We start from the raw sequence: 20974 nt of genomic DNA on the forward strand, positions 1-20974 counted from the left end.
AGTTGTGTTGTGACAAGGTAGGGGTGGTATACAGCAGATAGCCCTATTTAGTAAAAGACCAAGTTCATATTATGGCAAGGACATCTCAAATAACAAAGAAAAACGACAGTCCATCATCACTTTAAGACATGAAGGTCAGTCAATCCAGAAAATGTCAATAACTTTGAAAGTTTCTTCAAGTGCACTCGTAAAAACTATCAAGTGCTATGATGAAACTGGCTCTCACGAGGACCAGGAAAGGAAGGGAAGACCCAGAGTTACCTCTGCTGCAGAGGATAAGTTCATTAGAGCTAACTGCACCTCAGATTGATCAGCATGGCTAGCACAGCATTCTGCAGCGATACGCCATCCCATTTGGTTTGCGCTTAGTGGGATTATCATTTTTCTTTCATCAGGACAATGACTCAAAACACACCTCCAGACTGTAGGGGCTATTTGACCAAGAAGGAGAGTGAAGGAGAAGGAGAGTGAGTGCTGCATCAGATGACTACAATCACCTGACCTCAACCCAATTGAGAGGGTTTGGGATGAGTTGGACCACAGAGTGAAGGAAAAGCAGCCAACAAGTGCTCACCATATGTGGTGAACTCCTTTAAGGCAAAGCATTCCAGATGAAGCTGGTTGAGAGAATGCCAAAAGTACAAAGCAGTCATCAAGGAAAAGGGTGGCTACTTTGTAGAAATCTAAAATATATTTTTGATTTGTTTAAGACTTTTTTGGTTACTACATGATTCCATATGTGTTATTTCATAGTTTTGATGTCAAAACAATGTAGAAAATATTTTTTAAATAAATTTTAAAAACTCTTGAATGACTAGGTGTGTTCAAACTTTATATCAAATTCCTCTCTTCTCCCTCACCAAACTGTCTCACTCCCTCTCTCCTTCCCTCTCACCCCACCTTTCCCTCCTTCCATCTCTCTCTCCTTCACTCTCCCTTCTCTCTCCCTTCTCCGCTCTCCCTTCCACCCTCCCTCTCTCCTCCTGCCCTCTTCCTCTCCTCTCTCTCCTTCCCTCTCACCCCACCTTTCCCTTTCTCCCTCTCTCTTCTCCTCTCATCTTTCCTTCCCTCTCCCATCTCCCCTCCCTCTCTCCTCTCTTCTGTCCCTCCCTCTCTCCTTCTCATCTCTCCTACACTCTCCCCCTCTCCTCTCCCCCACCCTCTCTCCTTCCCTTTCCTCCCTCTCTCTCTTTGGGCGAGTAGATAATAGTATACATATGTATGGGATGAGTGTGAGACATGAAAGTTGTGTAGCACCAGTGAGCACCATCCCTGTACAGCCAACATTCCAGACCACACTGTAAAAGAAAGAAGGAAACTGATAGGAGGAGCTGGAAGCGTATGATTTACTGATGCTGTTAGAAGCTCAGGGCTGAATGTGTTCTAGGCTAAATGTGACAAATGCCTCTGTGCTGTTTAGAATAAATGCTCCTATACTTTGTATTAATAATGTTTCAACCACACAGAGGAAACTTCATCCTCTTCATACAGTACATGTGATGGCGTGACTTACGATTCCCTCTTTATACCAAGTGAAGTTAAAACCATCCAGTATTTACATGGTAATTGCATATGCAGCTGGACCGTACTATGTTAACATGCTACGGTCTGACTGTTCACATAAAACTGTTTTACTTTGATCTCTATTTACAGTTAGAAACTGACAGTGTGGGTCTTTGCCTTATAGTCTGTTTATAGTGCTGTATAGTCAGCCATGTTACCATTCAGAACAGCTACTGTACTCTGCATTAACCATAGGAATAACATGCATTCAACAAGAGTTCATTAGTAGTAAAGAAGTAAACAGAGGTATATTAGTGTCACAAGTGCTATTAGCCTTCTCCTGCCCTCATGTTGAGCTAAGATATTCCATGGTAAGTTTGTTGTGTGGCGTTTAAAGTCACCTTAGATAAGTATGTCGGGCAGCATTCTGTATTGTAGCATCTACAGGACGATCCTGACATTCCATGCTGATGACATCACATCAGGGAGATATTCTTAGAGCCATCCTTCACCAGTGCGAGTGATGTCAAAGACATAGAAATAGGTTGCATAGAGTAAATAGATGTCATGGCCTGTCCATCATTGCAGCTTGGGTAACACACAGAAGTTCTGTCAAACAAATTGTTACAGTGTAATTACCATTTTATCACGTAATATCTAAGAAAATTGTTATTTCTGTACCAGGCTTCCCTCGGCCTTCAATCAGGCAAGACTTTCTGTCAATGGTGCTGTCTGTTCTACCGGTAAGTGAACTACTTATGTGATCATAGAGCCATGGACTGACTGACAGGCTGCCTTGATTATATACTAATTGGAGTCACAGGCGTTTCAATGTTTCTTGTTTTTGCCAATCTGGTGAAGTATTCTCAGTGTCAGTCAAAGAGGGAGGGCTCAGGCTGCATGACACTGAAATCTAATAACTACTCCTTTAGTCGTAGGAAAACACACATATAAACCCTCACTCATTAACTCACACAAGCTGAGAAATATGCTGACATGGAGCTCCATGTAATTAAGAACACAGACTCACTTGCACGTGCGCACACATAAAAACACACACAGAGCCCTGTGTCTGAGAGAACCCGGAAGGCGACCAACACTACCTCACAGACCAGCGACAGACACACATTCCAGTGATAAGCACACATACCAGAGACAGGCAAACAGACCAGCGACAGGCACACATACCAGCGACAGGCAGACAGATCAGCGACAGGCACACACCAGCGACAGGCAGACAGATCAGCGACAGGCAGACAGACCAGTGACAGACACACATTCCAGTGATAAGCACACATACCAGAGACAGGCAAACAGACCAGCGACAGGCACACATACCAGCGACAGGCAGACAGATCAGCGACAGGCAGACAGATCAGCGACAGGCACACACCAGCGACAGGCAGACAGATCAGCGACAGGCACACATACCAGCAACAGGCACACATACCCGCAACAGGCAGACAGACCAGCGACAGACACACATACCAGCGACAGGCAGACATACCAGCGACAGACACACATACCCGCAACAGGCAGACAGACCAGCGACAGACACACATACCAGCGACAGACACACAGAGCAGCGACAGGCAGACAGACCAGCGACAGACACACATACCAGCGACAGGCAGACAGAGCAGCGACAGGCACACATACCAGCAACAGGCAGACAGACCAGCGACAGGCAGACATACCAGCGACAGACACACAGAGCAGCAACAGGCAGACAGACCAGCAACAGACACACATACCAGCGACAGGCAGACATACCAGCGACAGGCAGACATACCAGCGACAGGCACACATACCAGCGACAGGCACACATACCAGCGACAGGCACACATACCAGCGACAGGCAAACAGATCAGCGACAGGCAAACATACCAGCGACAGGCAGACAGATCAGCGACAGGCAAACAGATCAGCGACAGGCACACATACCAGCGACAGACACACAGAGCAGCGACAGGCAGACATACCAGCGACAGGCAGAGAGACTAGCGAGAGACACACATACCAGCGACAGGCAGACAGATCAGCGACAGGCAGACATACCAGCGACAGGCACACATACCCGCAACAGGCACACATACCCGCAACAGGCACACATACCCGCAACAGGCACACATACCCGCAACAGGCACACATACCCGCAACAGGCAGACAGACCAGCGACAGACACATATACCAGCGACAGGCAGACAGACCAGCGACAGACACATATACCAGCGACAGGCAGACAGACCAGCAACAGGCAGACAGACCAGCAACAGACACACAGACCAGCAACAGACACACAGACCAGCGACAGACACACAGACCAGCGACAGGCAGACAGACACACATACCAGCGACAGGCAGACAGACACACATACCCGCGACAGACACATATAACAGCGACGGGCAGACAGACAGACCAACAACACAGACAAACCAGTGAGCTGTCTTGACAGAGAAACCGCCTCACAGATACCAGTGCACATCGAGTTGACATGGAGCTGTGCAACAAGGTAAGAATCTGTGTCCCCCCTGCTGCCTCACTCTCCATTGAGTGTTAAGAACAAACATGCTAGGACCTTTTCAAATGTTCTGCTTGTAACCCTGGACTGATGTACATAATGCCAAAGTTGCTTTACTGTGATCAGTGTGATTTTAACGGTTGTATGAAGGGTATTATCTGTGTTACATCATTATGCTATGTGAAGGCTATAGTGTTACATCATAATAGAGCCTATATGAAGTCTTAATGTATGGTCTATGAAGTCTGTATGTATGGTCTATGAAGGCTATATGAAGTCTGTATGTATGGTCTATGAAGGCTATATTGAGTGTATTGTGTATTCTCCTCCGAGGGCTCAGTGGCAGATGGAGCTCTACTTCTCCTACATTGAGACCAGTTACAGCGTCTCTGATGATGAGGTGTGCCCTCCTACTGACCGCCATCACAGCCCTGGCTCTCCACTGTTTGCATTACGACAAATCAAAATCAAATCTAAGTTTATTGGTTGCATCCACAGATTTGAATATGGTATCAAAGGTGCAGCGAAATGCTTGTGTTTTTGGCTCCCAACAGTGCAATTAAAAAAATATGTTTTAAACTATAGGATGCGAGTGTACAAAACATTAGTAACACCTGATCTTTCCATGGCAGACTGACCAGGTGAAAGCTATGATCCCTTATTGTCACTTGTTAAATCCACTTCAATCAGCGTAGATGAAGGGGAGGAGACAGGTTAAAGAAGCACTGCAACACTGGTGGGTTTTTCACACTCAACATTTTCCTGTGTGTATCAAGAATAGTCCACCACCTAATTGACATCGTGCCAACTGTGGGACACATTGGAGTCCACATGGGCCAGCATCCCTGTGAAACGCTTTGACATCTTGTGGAGTCCATGCCCCGACAAATTGAGGCTGTTCTGAGTGCAAAAGGGGGTGTAACACGATAATGTACACTCAGCGTATATTCAGTGTGTTACAACAGTTAAGACATAGTCCTATGTCTTGGTGAGCATTTAGAATTCAGATAGAAGGCCAGGATCACGCAACACTGCCAGAGAAGATAGACAATAGCAGGTAAAGACACTTTAATAAACATTTTATCAACATGTATTTTTTGACAGTTGGAATGTCTGCAAAGGTGAAATCTTCTAGAAAACATTTGGGTGTTTTCTGCAGCTGTATAACAAAGGTAGAGAACTGGGTCGCAGATCGACTATATGTGGCAAGTTCATGTGTTGACTGACCTGTGTCTTCTTTTCACATAAAAGGGTTATAAGTTCATGTGTTGACTGACCTGTGTCTTCTTTTCACATAAAAGGGTTATAAGTTCATGTGTTGACTGACCTGTGTCTTCTTTTCACATAAAAGGGTTATAAGTTCATGTGTTGACTGACCTGTGTCTTCTTTTCACATAAAAGGGTTATAAGTTCATTGAAATACAATATCAAATCCATTACCTTCACAAAAAAGGTACAAAAATATAAAAGTAAAGTAAATAAAAATAACCATTGTTTTCAAACCACTCGCTCGGCATATAGGAGGTCACTCAAAGTCAAATTCCATCTCATCACTACAGAATTAGGCCAAAAGTTCATTTTTCAGCGCAAGCAGCTTGGGCTTCCGTTTTCCATCGTCGAGGTTCAGGAAGACTTTCTGCATGAACTCAAAGGTGCTGCAGGGGTAGTTCAGATGGAGGGAGTAGAGTAGCCCAAAAACAACCACGAGAGCGTCTGCCCAGGGCTTTGGGGTAGTTCAGATGGAGGGAGTAGAGTAGCCCAAAAACAACCACGAGAGTGTCTGCCCAGGGCTTTGGGGTAGTTCAGATGGAGGGAGTAGAGTAGCCCAAAAACAACCACGAGAGCATCTGGCCAGGGCTTTGGGGTAGTTCATATGGAGGGAGTAGAGTAGCCCAAAAACAACCACGAGAGCGTCTGGTCAGGGCTTTGGGGTAGTTCAGATGGAGGGAGTAGAGTAGCCCAAAAACAACCACGAGAGCATCTGGCCAGGAGCGGGAGTTAGTCATGACGATCTTATCCTCAAGGACAATGGATACATGGGCCGGTCTGATGGGTATACCACCCACCACCTCATTGTGCTGGCCCACCACTGAGAGAATAGAAACTCCCTCCAGAATACCAGGGTTGCTGAGTTCTCCCACCTTAATGACAGAGGAAAAAACTAAGTTTAAAAAACACAATAGGGAAGAATGCATTCATAATGGTACAGGCTGTAAAACGAGGTGGCTACCTCGCATGCTTTGAAGACATCAGAACTATCCTCTCGTAACAACAAAGGGAGACCAGCCAGGACTGGCCACGGTGATGTTATTTTCTCCCTGTGAAGTGAACTAAATAGAGCACATTTCACAATGTCATTTAGCATTTAAATAATCCAGCAAGTTGAGCTCGTCAACCCCAACATAGGAGTAATGTAATCTGGTTCCATGTAGCACACAGGTGGTCAATCTTATGCACAAAAAGCAGGTGTGGGTGCAGGCTTTTGTTCCAACCAAGCAGTAAACAAAGTCTTGGTTGAATATTAGTTGATCAAGTTGAATCAGGTGTGTCACTGCTTGGTTGAAACAAGAGTCTGCAACCAAGATTGTCCATCCCTGATCAAGTGAATCCCACTGACCTGCTCGTTGTACACTCTCAGGATGCTTGAGAATTTCCTCCATGGGTGGTGGACTTCCCGTCCTTCTCCCTGAACAGGGTCAGCAGGCGGGGGCGTGTGGTGGCCCAAGGCAGAGTAGAACGTCTGCTGCAGGCTCTGGTTGGTGATTCTCTGAAACTCAGCATGTACCTAAAGGAAAAGACAAAGCACACAGAAACCCAAATTGGTCTACACGGACATGTTCTGGCCTGGTTTAGGTCTTATCTGTCGGAAAGATATCAGTTTGTCTCTGTGAATGGTTTGTCCTCTGACAAATCAACTGTACATTTCGGTGTTCCTCAAGGTTCTGTTTTAGGACCACTATTGTTTTCACTATATATTTTACCTCTTGGGGATGTTATTCGAAAACATAATGTAAACTTTCACTGCTATGCGGATGACACACAGCTGTACATTTCAATGAAACATGGTGAAGCACCAAAATTGCCCTCGCTAGAAGCATGTGTTTCAGACATAAGGAAGTGGATGGCTGCAAACTTTCTACTATTAAACTCGGACAAAACAGAGATGCTTGTTCTAGGTCCCAAGAAACAAAGAGATCTTCTGTTGAATCTGACAATTAATCTTAATGGTTGTACAGTCGTCTCAAATAAAACTGTGAAGGACCTCGGCGTTACTCTGGACCCTGATCTCTCTTTTGAAGAACATATCAAGACCATTTCGAGGACAGCTTTTTTCCATCTACGTAACATTGCAAAAATCAGAAACTTTCTGTCCAAAAATGATGCAGAAAAATTAATCCATGCTTTTGTCACTTCTAGGTTAGACTACTGCAATGCTCTATTTTCCGGCTACCCGGATAAAGCACTAAATAAACTTCAGTTAGTGCTAAATACGGCTGCTAGAATCCTGACTAGAACCAAAAAATTTGATCATATTACTCCAGTGCTAGCCTCTCTACACTGGCTTCCTGTCAAAGCAAGGGCTGATTTCAAGGTTTTACTGCTAACCTACAAAGCATTACATGGGCTTGCTCCTACCTACCTCTCTGATTTGGTCCTGCCGTACATACCTATACGTACGCTACGGTCACAAGACGCAGGCCTCCTAATTGTCCCTAGAATTTCTAAGCAAACAGCTGGAGGCAGGGCTTTCTCCTATAGAGCTCCATTTTTATGGAACGGTCTGCCTACCCATGTCAGAGACGCAAACTCGGTCTCAACCTTTAAGTCTTTACTGAAGACTCATCTCTTCAGTGGGTCATATGATTGAGTGTAGTCTGGCCCAGGAGTGGGAAGGTGAACGGAAAGGCTCTGGAGCAACGAACCGCCCTTGCTGTCTCTGCCTGGCCGGTTCCCGTTTTCCACTGGGATTCTCTGCCTCTAACCCTGTTACGGGGGCTGAGTCACTGGCTTGCTGGGGCTCTCTCGTGCCGTCCCTGGGGGGGGGATGCGTCACCTGGGTGGGTTGATTCACTGTTGTGGTCGGCCTGTCTGGGTTCCCCCACCCCTTGGGTTGTACCGTGTCGGAGATCTTTGTGGGCTATACTCGGCCTTGTCTCAGGATGGTAAGTTGGTGGTTGAAGATTTCCCTCTAGTGGTGTGGGGGCTGTGCTTTGGCAAAGTGGGTGGGGTTATATCCTTCCTGTTTGGCCCTGTCCGGGGTGTCCTCGGATGGGGCCACAGTGTCTCCTGACCCCTCCTGTCTCAGCCTCCAGTATTTATGCTGCAGTAGTTTATGTGTCGGGGGGCTAGGGTCAGTTTGTTTATCTGGAGTACTTCTCCTGTCCTATTCGGTGTCCTGTGTAAATCTAAGTGTGCGTTCTCTAATTCTCTCCTTCTCTCTTTCTTTCTCTCTCTCGGAGGACCTGAGCCCTAGAACCATGCCCCAGGACTACCTGACATGATGACTCCTTGCTGTCCCCAGTCCACCTGGCCATGCTGCTGCTCCAGTTTCAACTGGCCTGGGCCCTAGGACCATGTCCCAGGACTACCTGACATGAGGACTCCTTGCTGTCCCCAGTCCACCTGGCCATGCTCCTGCTCCAGTTTCAACTGTTCTGCCTTACTATTATTCAACCATGCTGGTCATTTATGAACATTTGAACATCTTGGCCACGTTCTGTTATAATCTCCACCTGGCACAGCCAGAAGAGGACTGGCCACCCCACATATGCTCTCTCTAATTCTCTCTTTCTTTCTCTCTCTCGGAGGACCTGAGCCCTAGGACCGTGCCCCAGGACTACCTGACATGATGGCTCCTTGCTGTCCCCAGTCCATCTGACTGTGCTGCTGCTCCAGTTTCAACTGTTCTGCCTTATTATTATTTGACCATGCTGGTCATTTATGAACATTTGAACATCTTGGTCATGTTCTGTTATAATCTCTACCCGGCACAGCCAGAAGAGGACTGGCCACCCCACATAGCCCGGTTCCTCTCTAGGTTTCTTCCTAGGTTTTGGCCTTTCTAGGGAGTTTTTCCTAGCCACCGTGCTTTTACACCTGCATTGTTTGCTGTTTGGGGTTTTAGGCTGGGTTTCTGTACAGCACTTTGAGATATCAGCTGATGTACGAAGGGCTATATAAATAAATTTGATTTGATTTGATTTGATCCCAATTTATGTCAGTCAGGCAAGTTGAGCCTGCCCTGAGAATGTTGTTACTGATAACCATGACTTGTGAGTACAACCAGAAGCCCATGTGACATGCATCAAAAAAGGTCTAAACTGCAATGGAAATGTAGATTGTTATGAGAACATGACTGGACAAAGACAACTTTTCTTAGTCTGCTTAACCTGAGCTTCGAGGAAGAGTGCTGGTCAGCGTGTTCTGAGATGCTCTACCGTGGGACTGGATTGAACTATTTCTTGGCGTCGGAGAGCAAATGTCTTCTGCATGTGTTGATTGATGAGTGGCAGGTCTCTGTTTTCTTTCATCATCTCGTGGACCATCTCCAGTCTCTGTTTCTCCAGGCTGACCTCATCTTCTCCTTGAGGGAAGTTGGGCAGGAAGTGCACCTCTGCCCGGCGTGCTCGTTTAATGTTGCTCCGAGCATGCTCATTGTCAGGACAATGCTTGCTCCTCCTCCCCCCGTTCACAGCGGCCTCTGGGAACCCAACACGGCACGGCGTAACTTCTGCCTGTAGTTTCCCATTGTTGATTTCAGGCTGTTCTTCCAGCCATCACAGCCTGTTTTTGAGCCAGGCTCTTTCAAACACGGGTGCTTGGTTACAAGGGCCTCAGCTGCCTTGGCAAACTGCCTGTCACTTGGGTACGCTTTGAAATTGAAGTTTGTCCAAGCCATCCTATCAAGAATGTTGTGTTTTTGATCCCTTGTTATTTTCAGCACCGTTTCATGTCTCAGATATGCACAATTTCCCTCAGAGCAAACTCAACTTCCATCGAGAAAGTGGGTATGACAAATGCCTCAGGCCACCTGCCTTGCCACTCTGGTGGGGAGGCCTGTAACTCGGTGGCTGAGAGTCCGGTTAAACCGAGGTCTGTATCACGTCGTATTCGCAAAACTTTCACCGTAGCCCTAGGAGAAGGCAAGTCTTCAATGGTCTCTAAGTTGACCGCCTTTGAATGTGCTCTTCAACCTCACTGATCCAGTGGGTATCGTCTTCCTCTTTACATGGTGACACTGTGGGCTCTGGGTCCTCCTGTCTTAGATGGAGGCCACACTCTTGAGTACATACGTAGAATGTATGCACACATGACTGTAAGTCGCTTTGGATAAAAGCGTCTGCTAAATGGCATATATTATTATTATATATTATATTACATGACTGCTGCTGCTCTGGGGCAACCTGCACCAAAGTGATAGTAGCTTCAGCCTGCCGATGGAAGTCTGACACTGGAGGGAAGGAGAAACAATTGCACATGTAGATCTGTTAAAGTTGGAATCCGTTTTGGTAAAACTGCCACAACAAAGATGTCACTTCAAACAAAGAACGAATGTTTTATTCCCTCAGACATCATTGCATGCATAATAGAACAGCACTCTATATAGCTACGACAATTGTTTTTGTATTACTTTGCTCAGCCTGGTCTCAGACTAGACGTAACATAGTAAAAGTAAATACTGGATGCTCAAATGAGTAACATTTTTATTTCACCTTTATTTAACCCGGTAGGCCAGTTGAGAACAAGTTCTCATTTTCAACTGCGACCTGGCCAAGATAAAGCAAAGCAGTGTGACGCAAATAACAACACAGAGTTACACATGGAATAAACAAAGATAGTCAATAACACAATAGAAAAGTCTATATACAATGTGTGAAAATGAGGTAAGATAAGGGCGGTAAGGCAATAAATAGGCCGTAGTGGTGAAATAATTACAATTGAGCAATTAAACACTGGAGTGGTAGATGTGCAGAAGATCAATGTGCAAGTAGAGATACTGGGGAGCAAAGGAGCAAAAAATATGGGTCTCAAGCTTTAGTGATTTTTGCAATTCATTCCTCAGCAGAGAACTGGAAGGAAAGGCGGCCAGGGGAGGAATTGGCTTTGGGGGTGACCAGTGCCGCGATGGTGACCAGTGAGCTGACTATATGATTCCAAGATGGCGTAGCAGTCAGACGTCTTTGTCATCGTCTTTGTCGTGTCCCATGTACATATCTTTTATCTTCGCATATCTTTTTATATTTTTCTAAACCTCAACTTCAAAATACTCTCCCGCAACCCGCCTCACCCAATGTGGCGTGGATTTGCTTTTTTCTAAAGTATTTTTCATTACTTCGGAACCGGGACCCCCAGCAGAAGCTAGCCTGCTGACTAGACTCTAGCTAGTAGTCAGCTAACCACTGCTAGCAGTCATCAGCTAACCTTTAGCTCTGAAAACTCTCGCCAGTTTGCACAACGCGATTCTAACCAGAGCATAACAGACCTATTTTCTCTCCATATCCCCGGATTCCCAGCGCAAGCTCTGAACATTTTCACTTGGATCGTCGCAGCTAGCTAGCTGCAATCCGAGTGTCTACTCCTGTCTATTGTCTCTGTCCTGAAGCAAGCACCAATTAGCCAGGAGCTGGGTGGGTTTGGCGACAAATATGAAGCGAGGGCCAGCCAATGAGAGCATACAGGTCGTAGTGGTGGGTAGTATATGGGGCTTTGGTGACAAAACAGATGGCACTGTGATAGCAAATTGGATGCAGTCTGAGTAGAGTGTTGGAGGCTGTTATAAATGACATCGCAGAAGTCAAGGATCGGTCGGATAGTCCGATTTCAGAGGGTATTTTGGCAGCATGAGTGAAGGATGCTTTGTTTCAAAATAGGAAGCCGATTCTAGATTGAACTGCCAGAGGTCCGGACAACAGGCCCTCCGATTTGACTCACTGAACTCTATCTGAGAAGTAGTTGGTGAAGCAGGCGAGGCAGGTATTTGAGAAACCAAGGCTGTTGAGTCTGCCGACAAGAATGTGTTGATTGACAGAGTCGAAAGTCATGGCCAGGTCGATGAATACAGCTGTACAGTATCACGTCGTATATGTTAAGTTTGGTATGGTTGCATAAGACAGGTTACTTAAGGCAAAAAAATGAAAGGAGGGTGATTGGTCGGGGTGGATGGATGGGCGTATATTGCGAACATCTAGTAACCCAAAGATAGTGTGTTCTAATCGCAGTCAAATGTGTTCTAATCTCATCAAAGACAACTTCAGCATTTTAGCAACTTTTCAACTACTCACTACTTTTTTGCTACTTTGCAATTACGTAGCTAACACTTCCCCTAACCTTAACCCTTTAGCCTAACTATTAACCCTAACCCATATCCTAGCTAATGTTAGCCAGCTAGCTAAAAATGTGTGTTAGCCAGCTAGCTAAAAATGTGTGTTAGCCACCTAGCTAACTTTAGCCACAACAAATTGTAATGTACATTTAGCAAATTCCCAACATATCACAAATTGTAATTCATAACATATACAAAATGGATTATGGACATCCACAAATTAATACATACCATATAAATCGTAACATTGATTAAATGGAATGTTACTGAGTTACGTACAGAATAATACACAATGTTGAGACCAGGTTGCGCATCTCCTTTTTAAAAGCAAAACAGGAACAAATGCAGTGGCGCTTCAAACTACGGATGTCAGCTTTAAGGCCAGTTCCCCGGACTTCACTACCAATTATGGTTTTGTAACTGGTACTTTCAATGAAGATTCGCTATTGACAAACATTTTGAGTCTGGGCAGAAAGCTTGCTAACATTATTAGATAGACACAAAAGGGGAGTGGTAACTACACGGGTATGTGGTTAGACGCTACAAACAATTGACTGCATGAAGCTACATACCTCCTCTATGCAACATCAACAGCCCACGAAGATGTTCGTTCTCTTTCGTACGAAAAACGTCTACCTGGTACTCTGCTATCGTTTTTTCAACGACCCCAAATATCTCCTCAGCAGCCGCTGTTAACTTCTGGGTGAGAAACTCTCTCAACAACTCTATTTTAGACATTTTTATTGTTTATTTGTCTCCATACAAAATTAGCCTGCACTTCTGCAGAAGATAAACACGGAAGCGCATGCCCCTCTGTGTAGTGCATAATTTGTGATGCCCTCTGCTGAAGTGGAATGCGACATCGTATTCTTCTTCTATAATATCATGGCGGTCCGCAAACAAAAGTTTAAAGTGCATATGTCGCTATCTACTGTGCTGGAGAATGCAATCAATCATGGTATGCCTAATTCTGTACTACCAAGCAAATTAAATAAAACAATAAATCCCTACTAACTTCTACCCCCCATTTCTGGTTTCCACAACCTGAGTCGTGTTAACCTTACCAATGAAAGCTATGAAGTTAAATGTATTCACTATCAAAGTGTTCTTTGACACAGCACATTTATGAGAACAAGATTTCTGAACAGGTCTCGAAACCATGCCAGGTCCAGTAGAACCAACCCGACAATTGGTCCAGTTAGTACAGTAGCGGCCATGGAAGCGCCATCATTCCGCACTGTAGTTCCACTAATCTGTCCTACAGCCTCTGCATACGATACATCATGACTGATTATATACCTCTGAGCCTCTCTCTGCACCTGGGATCCACCAAATGCTGCACCATGCCTAATCTGGCTAATCTTGATTTAAACCATCTCTTTATCTACTGCATTGGTTAGTTGGATAGGGTGTAAATGAGGCCCTGTGGTCTCATGAAACATCATCACCACTTTCCACTCCCACACATTATTACTCTTGCTTCTTACCTTGGCCCTCTATATGCTTTCTTTACTAGACCATCCACTACTTTCAGTGTCATTATCTTTATTCTTCCTATGTCATTCCACTACCAACCATTCCATGACCCTCATCCTCCTGCTCCAGACCATCAGAACTGACACCCATTCTGTTTGCATTCCAGCACATCTGTTGCTTCTCCAACCTTTTCTCCATTTCGTCCACACTACTCGCCTCCATTTCGGCTGTCAAACTTCCAAACTTCTCACGCGTCAGCAACTTATTCACCCAGTTCTGACTCCACACAGTTCTCCAGGCACGAAGTCATTCAAACAAACCTCAAATCTTGTGCATCACAACATCTCCAAGCGAGCGCTTCCTCCTCCAGCTAACCGAACTCCTCTTGGGGACGTCCCTACCCCATGGAGCTTCTCTTCGTGCAACAGGGTCTGTGTCCACACCAGTATAACTCACTAAATGATTAGTGTGTAGATGCAGCCATTTGATAGACAGCTCAGAGATATTTCCACTGCCTTTACAGAGAATTAAAATGGATTTTATTTAAAGATTGGAGCCTGTGTCCTTTTCCTAACACTTGTATTGATTTCATCAGATAATGGTTGCATGGTTGGTGTTCCCAACATGATTCTGCAACGCTGCCAGAGAAGAGCAAAGCTGGAAAAAAGACAATTCAATTAACACATTATCAGCCATTTATTCTGTAGTACTTAATGTATGTCTGGGAATGTACAATATCTGGGTTGGTTGAAAGAAGCAGCTCTCATTTTAGGTGGTATATTTAGATCCCATTGAACATAGCATAACTGTATCATACCAATTCTCTATACATGTAAATACACATTACATTTATTTTTTTCCCCCTTGGTGGATTTTGGATTTAGGCTCAGAGGTAAGTACGACATTTGGTGTGCGGAAGATCTTGACACATTAAACAGAAGGGAACAAACATTCTGAAAACTAGGCTGTTTGCAACATCAGGGCAGATATAGTGACATATTACTCTCAAGACCAACGCAAGGTTTATATACAGACAGAACAGTGGATCACATCATGTCCTCTGTGACATCCTATAACTAATGAGCAGGGACTCCTGTTGCTCAGAAACCCACTAACTGCTCTCTGTTAGAACATGATATTAAATCAGAGAGCAGTGTCCCGAGGAGGGCTATGTCCTGATTCTCCTCTCACATGTCTCTCAGTCTGCTGTCTGATTCTCTCCCCACACACAGGGAACAGTCATGTGTTCACCTCTTTGTAAACCCTCTTCACATGGCTCTGTATGGTCTGAATCCATTGTGGCATTGGCCACGTTCAAGACACCTATATGTTTGTGAGCTGTCTGATGCTTCTTCAACATACTTGATGTGGTAAAGCATTTTCTACACACAGGACACATGTATGGCTTCTCCCCTGTGTGAGTCCTCATGTGCACTATCAGAGATGTATTCTGGCTGAAACATTTGCCACAATCCTGGCATTGATGTGGTTTCTCCCCTGTGTGGCTCCTCATATGTAAGTTTAGGTGTCCACGCTGAGTAAATCCTTTGCCACAATCTTGACAGTGAAACGGCTTCTCCCCTGTATGACTCCTCAAATGCCTTTTCAGGAAAGTATCCCAAGCAAAATATTTACCACAAATATGACAACACTTTGCTCCAATGTGAGTTTGTAGGTGATCCATCATACTTTCTGTAGACTGACAGAATTTTCCACACACACCACAAAGATGTTCTTTATCCTGTGTGTGCGTTTGCACATGATTTAATAAAGACGCCATGGAGTCAAATTGCTTTCCACAGACCTTACAACTAGGAGCAGCATCCCAGCTTACACTGGGTCTCGAGTGTGATTTTAGATGGTTCAATTTCCTGTCCTTAACACTATGAAAACTTTGTCCTTTTACGGTCTTTGTTCTCTTTGATTTGAGTGGCTTTAACATTGGACCTGACAGAGGTCCTCCACACTCCATCCTGTCAATATGTCCTCTGTTTTCACTCTGAGCTGCAGAACACTCTGTATCTACTGCAGAGAAGGGCTGAGGCTCTCTGGTTGGTTCTGATACACCATAGTCTTCTACATAAGGTTCTGTTTTGATCTGTTCAGTTGAGGTGCTGGGTAGAGAGTATCTCTCTCCATGTGAGGACTGAGTTGGGTCCTGATAATAGCCACTTGATACACAGCCGTAAGAATTGATAAACTCATTGAAATGATTCTCTTCCTCCTGACTGGTTCTTGGTTCACCCTGTTCATCTTTCATCCGTGTGGGTTCTGGGTCCTTCTGCCCCAGACTGGGGCTCCACTCCTGCTGCTCATCAGACACGGTGACAGTGAGCTGCTGGAGGTCTGGAGATAATGGAGAAAAAAAATAAAAAACTGACTTGAGACATAGCTAGGATTACAATTATTATATTTTTTACAGACCTTGGTTTTGTAAATAGACCCTACAAAATTAAATTGAAAGCTAAGCGTAACTCATGAAATTAACGTTATTAAAACACACCTGCTCGTCTATGTAACTTGATCTGTGGCTTAGAACGAATATCCAGCATGCTCCGTAGACGCCTGTTCTCCTCCTTTGTGTGAGAGACCTCCTCCTGGTACTCTGTTATCGTTTCTTCAACGACACCAAATATCTCTTCCGCTGCAGCTATCAATTTCTGGTTGAGAAACACTCTCAAGAAATCAATTTTAGACATTTTTTTAATTAGGAAAGCTGTCAGCCAGCTAAATCAGCCAGCTAGCTACCAACGTAAACAAAGTCAAGAAGACAAAGAGCGCTGTCAGTATTCGTGCGTGCACGGCATAGTACATTTTGCATTGTCGCCCCCTGCTGTAGCGGAAGACAGGTCCTCGCAATCCTACAGATTGGGTAAATATCTCCCAATCTATTCTTGGAGGTCCTCCAGTGTCTGTATATTGTTATTCTAGCCCAGCACATAGACCTACATGTAGTAGACTGCAGAGTTGGTGGCGCTGCTACAGCACTACTGGTGCAAATCTGAAGTTTAGATCAATCATTGCCTCCCTAGATCACTAAAGTACACCAAAAATAGAATACACCATACTGCTATCACTAATCCAACATTGTCATGCCTGCAATTAATTAAAGGAAGAGGAGATTAATGTACCATGCCTTCAGAAAGTATTCATACCCCTTGACTAATTCCACATTTTGTTGTTAGCCTGAATTCAAAATGTATTACATTTTTTAAATACATTTATTATCTCACCCATCTACACACAGTACCTCATAATGACAAAGTGAAAATATGTTTTTAGAAATACATAAATATATCATTTAAATAAGTATTCACACCACTGAGTCAATACGTTGTAAGCACCTTTGGAGGAGATTACAGCTTTTTTGTATTTGGGGAGTTTCTCAAGCTCTGTTAAGTTAGATAGGGAGCGGAGATGAACAGCAATCTTCAATTCTTTCCACAGATTTTCAATGGGATTCAAGTTTGGGCTTCGGCTGAGTGACTTTTATTGTTCTGAAGCCATTCCAATGTTGTTTTGGCTGTATGCTCAGGTTCACTGTCCTGTTGGAATGCAAATCTCACCCCAGTCCAAGGTCATTTGCACTCTGATCAGGTTCTCAAGTATTTGCCTCTATTCATGGTTCCCTCTATCCTTAACAGTCTTCCAGTTGCTGCTCCTGAAAAGCAGCCCCATAGCATGATGCTGCCTCCACCATGCTTCACAGTAGAGATGGTTTTTGACAGGTGATAAGCGGTGTCTGGTTTTCTCCAGACAAAGCACTTTGCATTCAGGCCAAAGTGTTCAATTTGTCTCATCAGACCACAATTGTTTGCCTTATGATCTCAGTCTGTCACATGCCTTCTTGCAAACTCCAGGCATGCTGTCCTGTGCCTTTTTCTCAGGAGTGCCTATCATCTGGCCACTCTCCCATAAATCCCAGATTGGTGAAGTACTGTAGAGACTTGTCTTTCTGGCAAGTTCTCCCATCACAGCCAAGGAACTCGGGAGTGTTCATTGCATTCTTGGTCACCTCCCTGACCAAGGTCCTTCTTGCCTGGTTGCGCAGTTTGGTTGGACGGCAAGCTCTAGGCAGAGTCTGGGTCGTTCCATATTTTTTAAATTTCCCAACAATGGAGACCACTGAGCTCTGGGAAACTTTCAACACTCTAGAAATTGTTCTATACCCTTCCCCAGCTATATGCCTCATCACAATTTTATCTCAGATCTAGAGAGTTTCTTGGACTTCATGGTATAGATTCTGCTCTGACATGCACTTCTACTTAAAGTTTTTATTGGCGAATCAGAACCAACTGGCAGGTGCATACACCACCACCTACTGTTCTGGAGTGTGAGGCCGGTCACGACCTATATATACACACCACTATATTCTCTCAACTAACCCTCCTACTGTTCTGGAGTGTGAGGCCGGTCACGACCTATATATACACACCACTATATTCTCTCAACTAACCCTCCTACTGTTCTGGAGTGTGAGGCCGGTCACGACCTATATATACACACACCACTATATTCTCTCAACTAACCCTCCTACTGTTCTGGAGTGTGAGGCCGGTCACGACCTAGCTATACCACTATATTCTCTCAACTAACCCTCCTACTGTTCTGGAGTGTGAGGCCGGTCACGACCTATATATACACACCACTATATTCTCTCAACTAACCCTCCTACTGTTCTGGAGTGTGAGGCCGGTCACGACCTAGCTATACCACTATATTCTCTCAACTAACCCTGCTACTGTTCTGGAGTGTGAGGCCGGTCACGACCCATCTATACCACTATATTCTCTCAACTAACCCTCCTACTGTTCTGGAGTGTGAGGCCGGTCACGACCTATCTATACCACTATATTCTCTCAACGAACCCTCCTACTGTTCTGGAGTGTGAGGCCGGTCACGACCTATATATACACCACTATATTCTCTCAACTAACCCTCCTACTGTTCTGGAGTGTGAGGCCGGTCACGACCTATCTATACCACTATATTCTCTCAACTAACCCTCCTACTGTTCTGGAGTGTGAGGCCGGTCATGACCTATCTATACCACTATATTCTCTCAACGAACCCTCCTACTGTTCTGGAGTGTGAGGCCGGTCACGACCTATATATACACCACTATATTCTCTCAACTAACCCTCCTACTGTTCTGGAGTGTGAGGCCGGTCACGACCTATATATACACCACTATATTCTCTCAACTAACCCTCCTACTGTTCTGGAGTGTGAGGCCGGTCACGACCTATATATACACACCACTATATTCTCTCAACTAACCCTCCTACTGTTCTGGAGTGTGAGGCCGGTCACGACCTATCTATACCACTATATTCTCTCAACTAACCCAGAATTTCTAACAAAATAATTCCCTACAAACCTCACTACTCCCGTAATCCCCACATAAAATACCACCTACTCCCCATTTCTATCCAACCTCTCTGAACCTGTCAAACAACCTCTCCCTTTCTACATCACACGTACCATACAGCCATTACACATTCCAGTATCATGCTTCCCTATCAATTTCAAAGAGGGATTCAATCCCATATGCCCTAATCTGATCCTACACAACATAACTCTATCACTTCTGTTCCCATTATAACACTCTCCCGTACAGATTTCCTTGTACTATAAAAATGTCTGCCCCTACTACTTTCATCCCATTGTCTCTGCCAGCAATCTAACCCATTTTTCAAATCAATGTTTTTTAATTCTCTCAACCCAAATGCACCTGTATATACATATTATTTTCACTGCTTTTTTGGCTATTATATCTACTATATAATTTCCATTAACTCCTTTATGAGCTGGAATCCAACAGAACTTAATTTCAATACCATTTCTTTGTAAACCCAACAGCAGCATTATTTCTACCCATAAATCCTCATGTTCTGACTTTCAAAACAAAATCTAATTATGTCTTATATACATTTAGCACATGTTATTGCAGGTATAGCGAAATGCTTTCCAGATCTTAAACTAAACAACACCGATGCAGTCTGAACATATTGCTATTCTTCTTGGTTGCACCTCCTCTATCCATTGCAATCCAACAACTAATGCAACCATTTGTTGAATCGACAGATAAATAATTTGTTAGTCTCTTGCATAGATTAACATCGAACTCAGGAATAAATGCACCTGCTGCCATCCCATTCATGGAATCCTTTGAACCATCTGTATGCACTGCAAGACAAGAATAAAACTTATTAGTAATATATTGGTCCACTATTGTTGCTACATGATCTTCACACCACTTTCTTTTCCTCCATCAGGCTAAAATCGACACGTGGCATTTCCTATTTCCTCAGATGGTCCTATAAAAAGGTCCCGGAGTCCATCTTTATAAACCCCTCCCTTGACATTTCCTATTTCCACAGATGGTCCTATAAAAAGGTCCCGGAGTCCATCTTTATAAACCCCTCCCTTGACATTTCCTATTTCCACAGATGGTCCTATAAAAAGGTCCCGGAGTCCATCTTTATAAACCCCTCCCTTGACATTTCCTATTTCCACAGATGGTCCTATAAAAAGGTCCCGGAGTCCATCTTTATAAACCCCTCCCTTGACATTTCCTATTTCCACAGATGGTCCTATAAAAAGGTCCCGGAGTCCATCTTTATAAAACCCTCCCTTGACATTTCCTATTTCCACAGATGGTCCTATAAAAAGGTCCCGGAGTCCATCTTTATAAACCCCTCCCTTGACATTTCCTATTTCCACAGATGGTCCTATAAAAAGGTCCCGGAGTCCATCTTTATAAACCCCTCCCTTGACATTTCCTATTTCCACAGATGGTCCTATAAAAAGGTCCCGGAGTCCATCTTTATAAACCCCTCCCTTGACATTTCCTATTTCCACAGATGGTCCTATAAAAAGGTCCCGGAGTCCATCTTTATAAACCCCTCCCTTGACATTTCCTATTTCCACAGATGGTCCTATAAAAAGGTCCCGGAGTCCATCTTTATAAACTCCTCCCTTGACATTTCCTATTTCCACAGATGGTCCTATAAAAAGGTCCCGGAGTCCATCTTTATAAACCCCTCCCTTGACATTTCCTATTTCCACAGATGGTCCTATAAAAAGGTCCCGGAGTCCATCTTTATAAACCCCTCCCTTGACATTTCCTATTTCCACAGATGGTCCT

General features: G+C 44.4%; 1 protein-coding gene and 1 long non-coding RNA gene across 3 annotated transcripts; both read right to left on the reverse strand.

The window, feature by feature from the left end:
- Positions 1-5078: 5078 nt before the first annotated feature.
- On the reverse strand, positions 5079-13182 carry LOC124005829. 2 transcript variants are annotated; one of them, XR_006833698.1, is made up of 4 exons: positions 12921-13182; positions 6643-6810; positions 6256-6355; positions 5079-6166 (listed from the first exon to the last, which is right to left on the reverse strand). It is a non-coding gene; the product is annotated as an uncharacterized LOC124005829 (long non-coding RNA). The 2 variants fall into 2 exon arrangements; XR_006833699.1 differs by lacking the exon at positions 12921-13182 and adding an exon at positions 12628-12896.
- A 1318-nt stretch (positions 13183-14500) lies between these two features.
- LOC124005736 (histone-lysine N-methyltransferase PRDM9-like) lies at positions 14501-17078 on the reverse strand. The gene is made up of 2 exons (XM_046315242.1): positions 16328-17078; positions 14501-16170 (listed from the first exon to the last, which is right to left on the reverse strand). Exons 1-2 carry the CDS (start codon positions 16521-16523, stop codon positions 15023-15025), a joined length of 1344 nt encoding a protein of 447 aa, XP_046171198.1. The 5' UTR covers positions 16524-17078; the 3' UTR covers positions 14501-15022.
- Positions 17079-20974: the final 3896 nt, after the last annotated feature.

Source organism: Oncorhynchus gorbuscha, linkage group LG19 (assembly GCF_021184085.1).
Source record: "Oncorhynchus gorbuscha isolate QuinsamMale2020 ecotype Even-year linkage group LG19, OgorEven_v1.0, whole genome shotgun sequence".
NCBI classification, from domain to species: domain Eukaryota; kingdom Metazoa; phylum Chordata; class Actinopteri; order Salmoniformes; family Salmonidae; genus Oncorhynchus; species Oncorhynchus gorbuscha.

Excerpts from the sequence above, each read along its gene's own strand:
- LOC124005736 (XM_046315242.1), bottom strand. The coding sequence starts at position 16,523 with ATGTCTAAAATTGATTTCTTGAGAGTGTTTCTCAACCAGAAATTGATA. Across the intron at positions 16,171-16,327 it reads CAAGTTACATAGACGAGCAG|ACCTCCAGCAGCTCACTGTC; the intron begins GTGTGTTTTAAT and ends CATTATCTCCAG.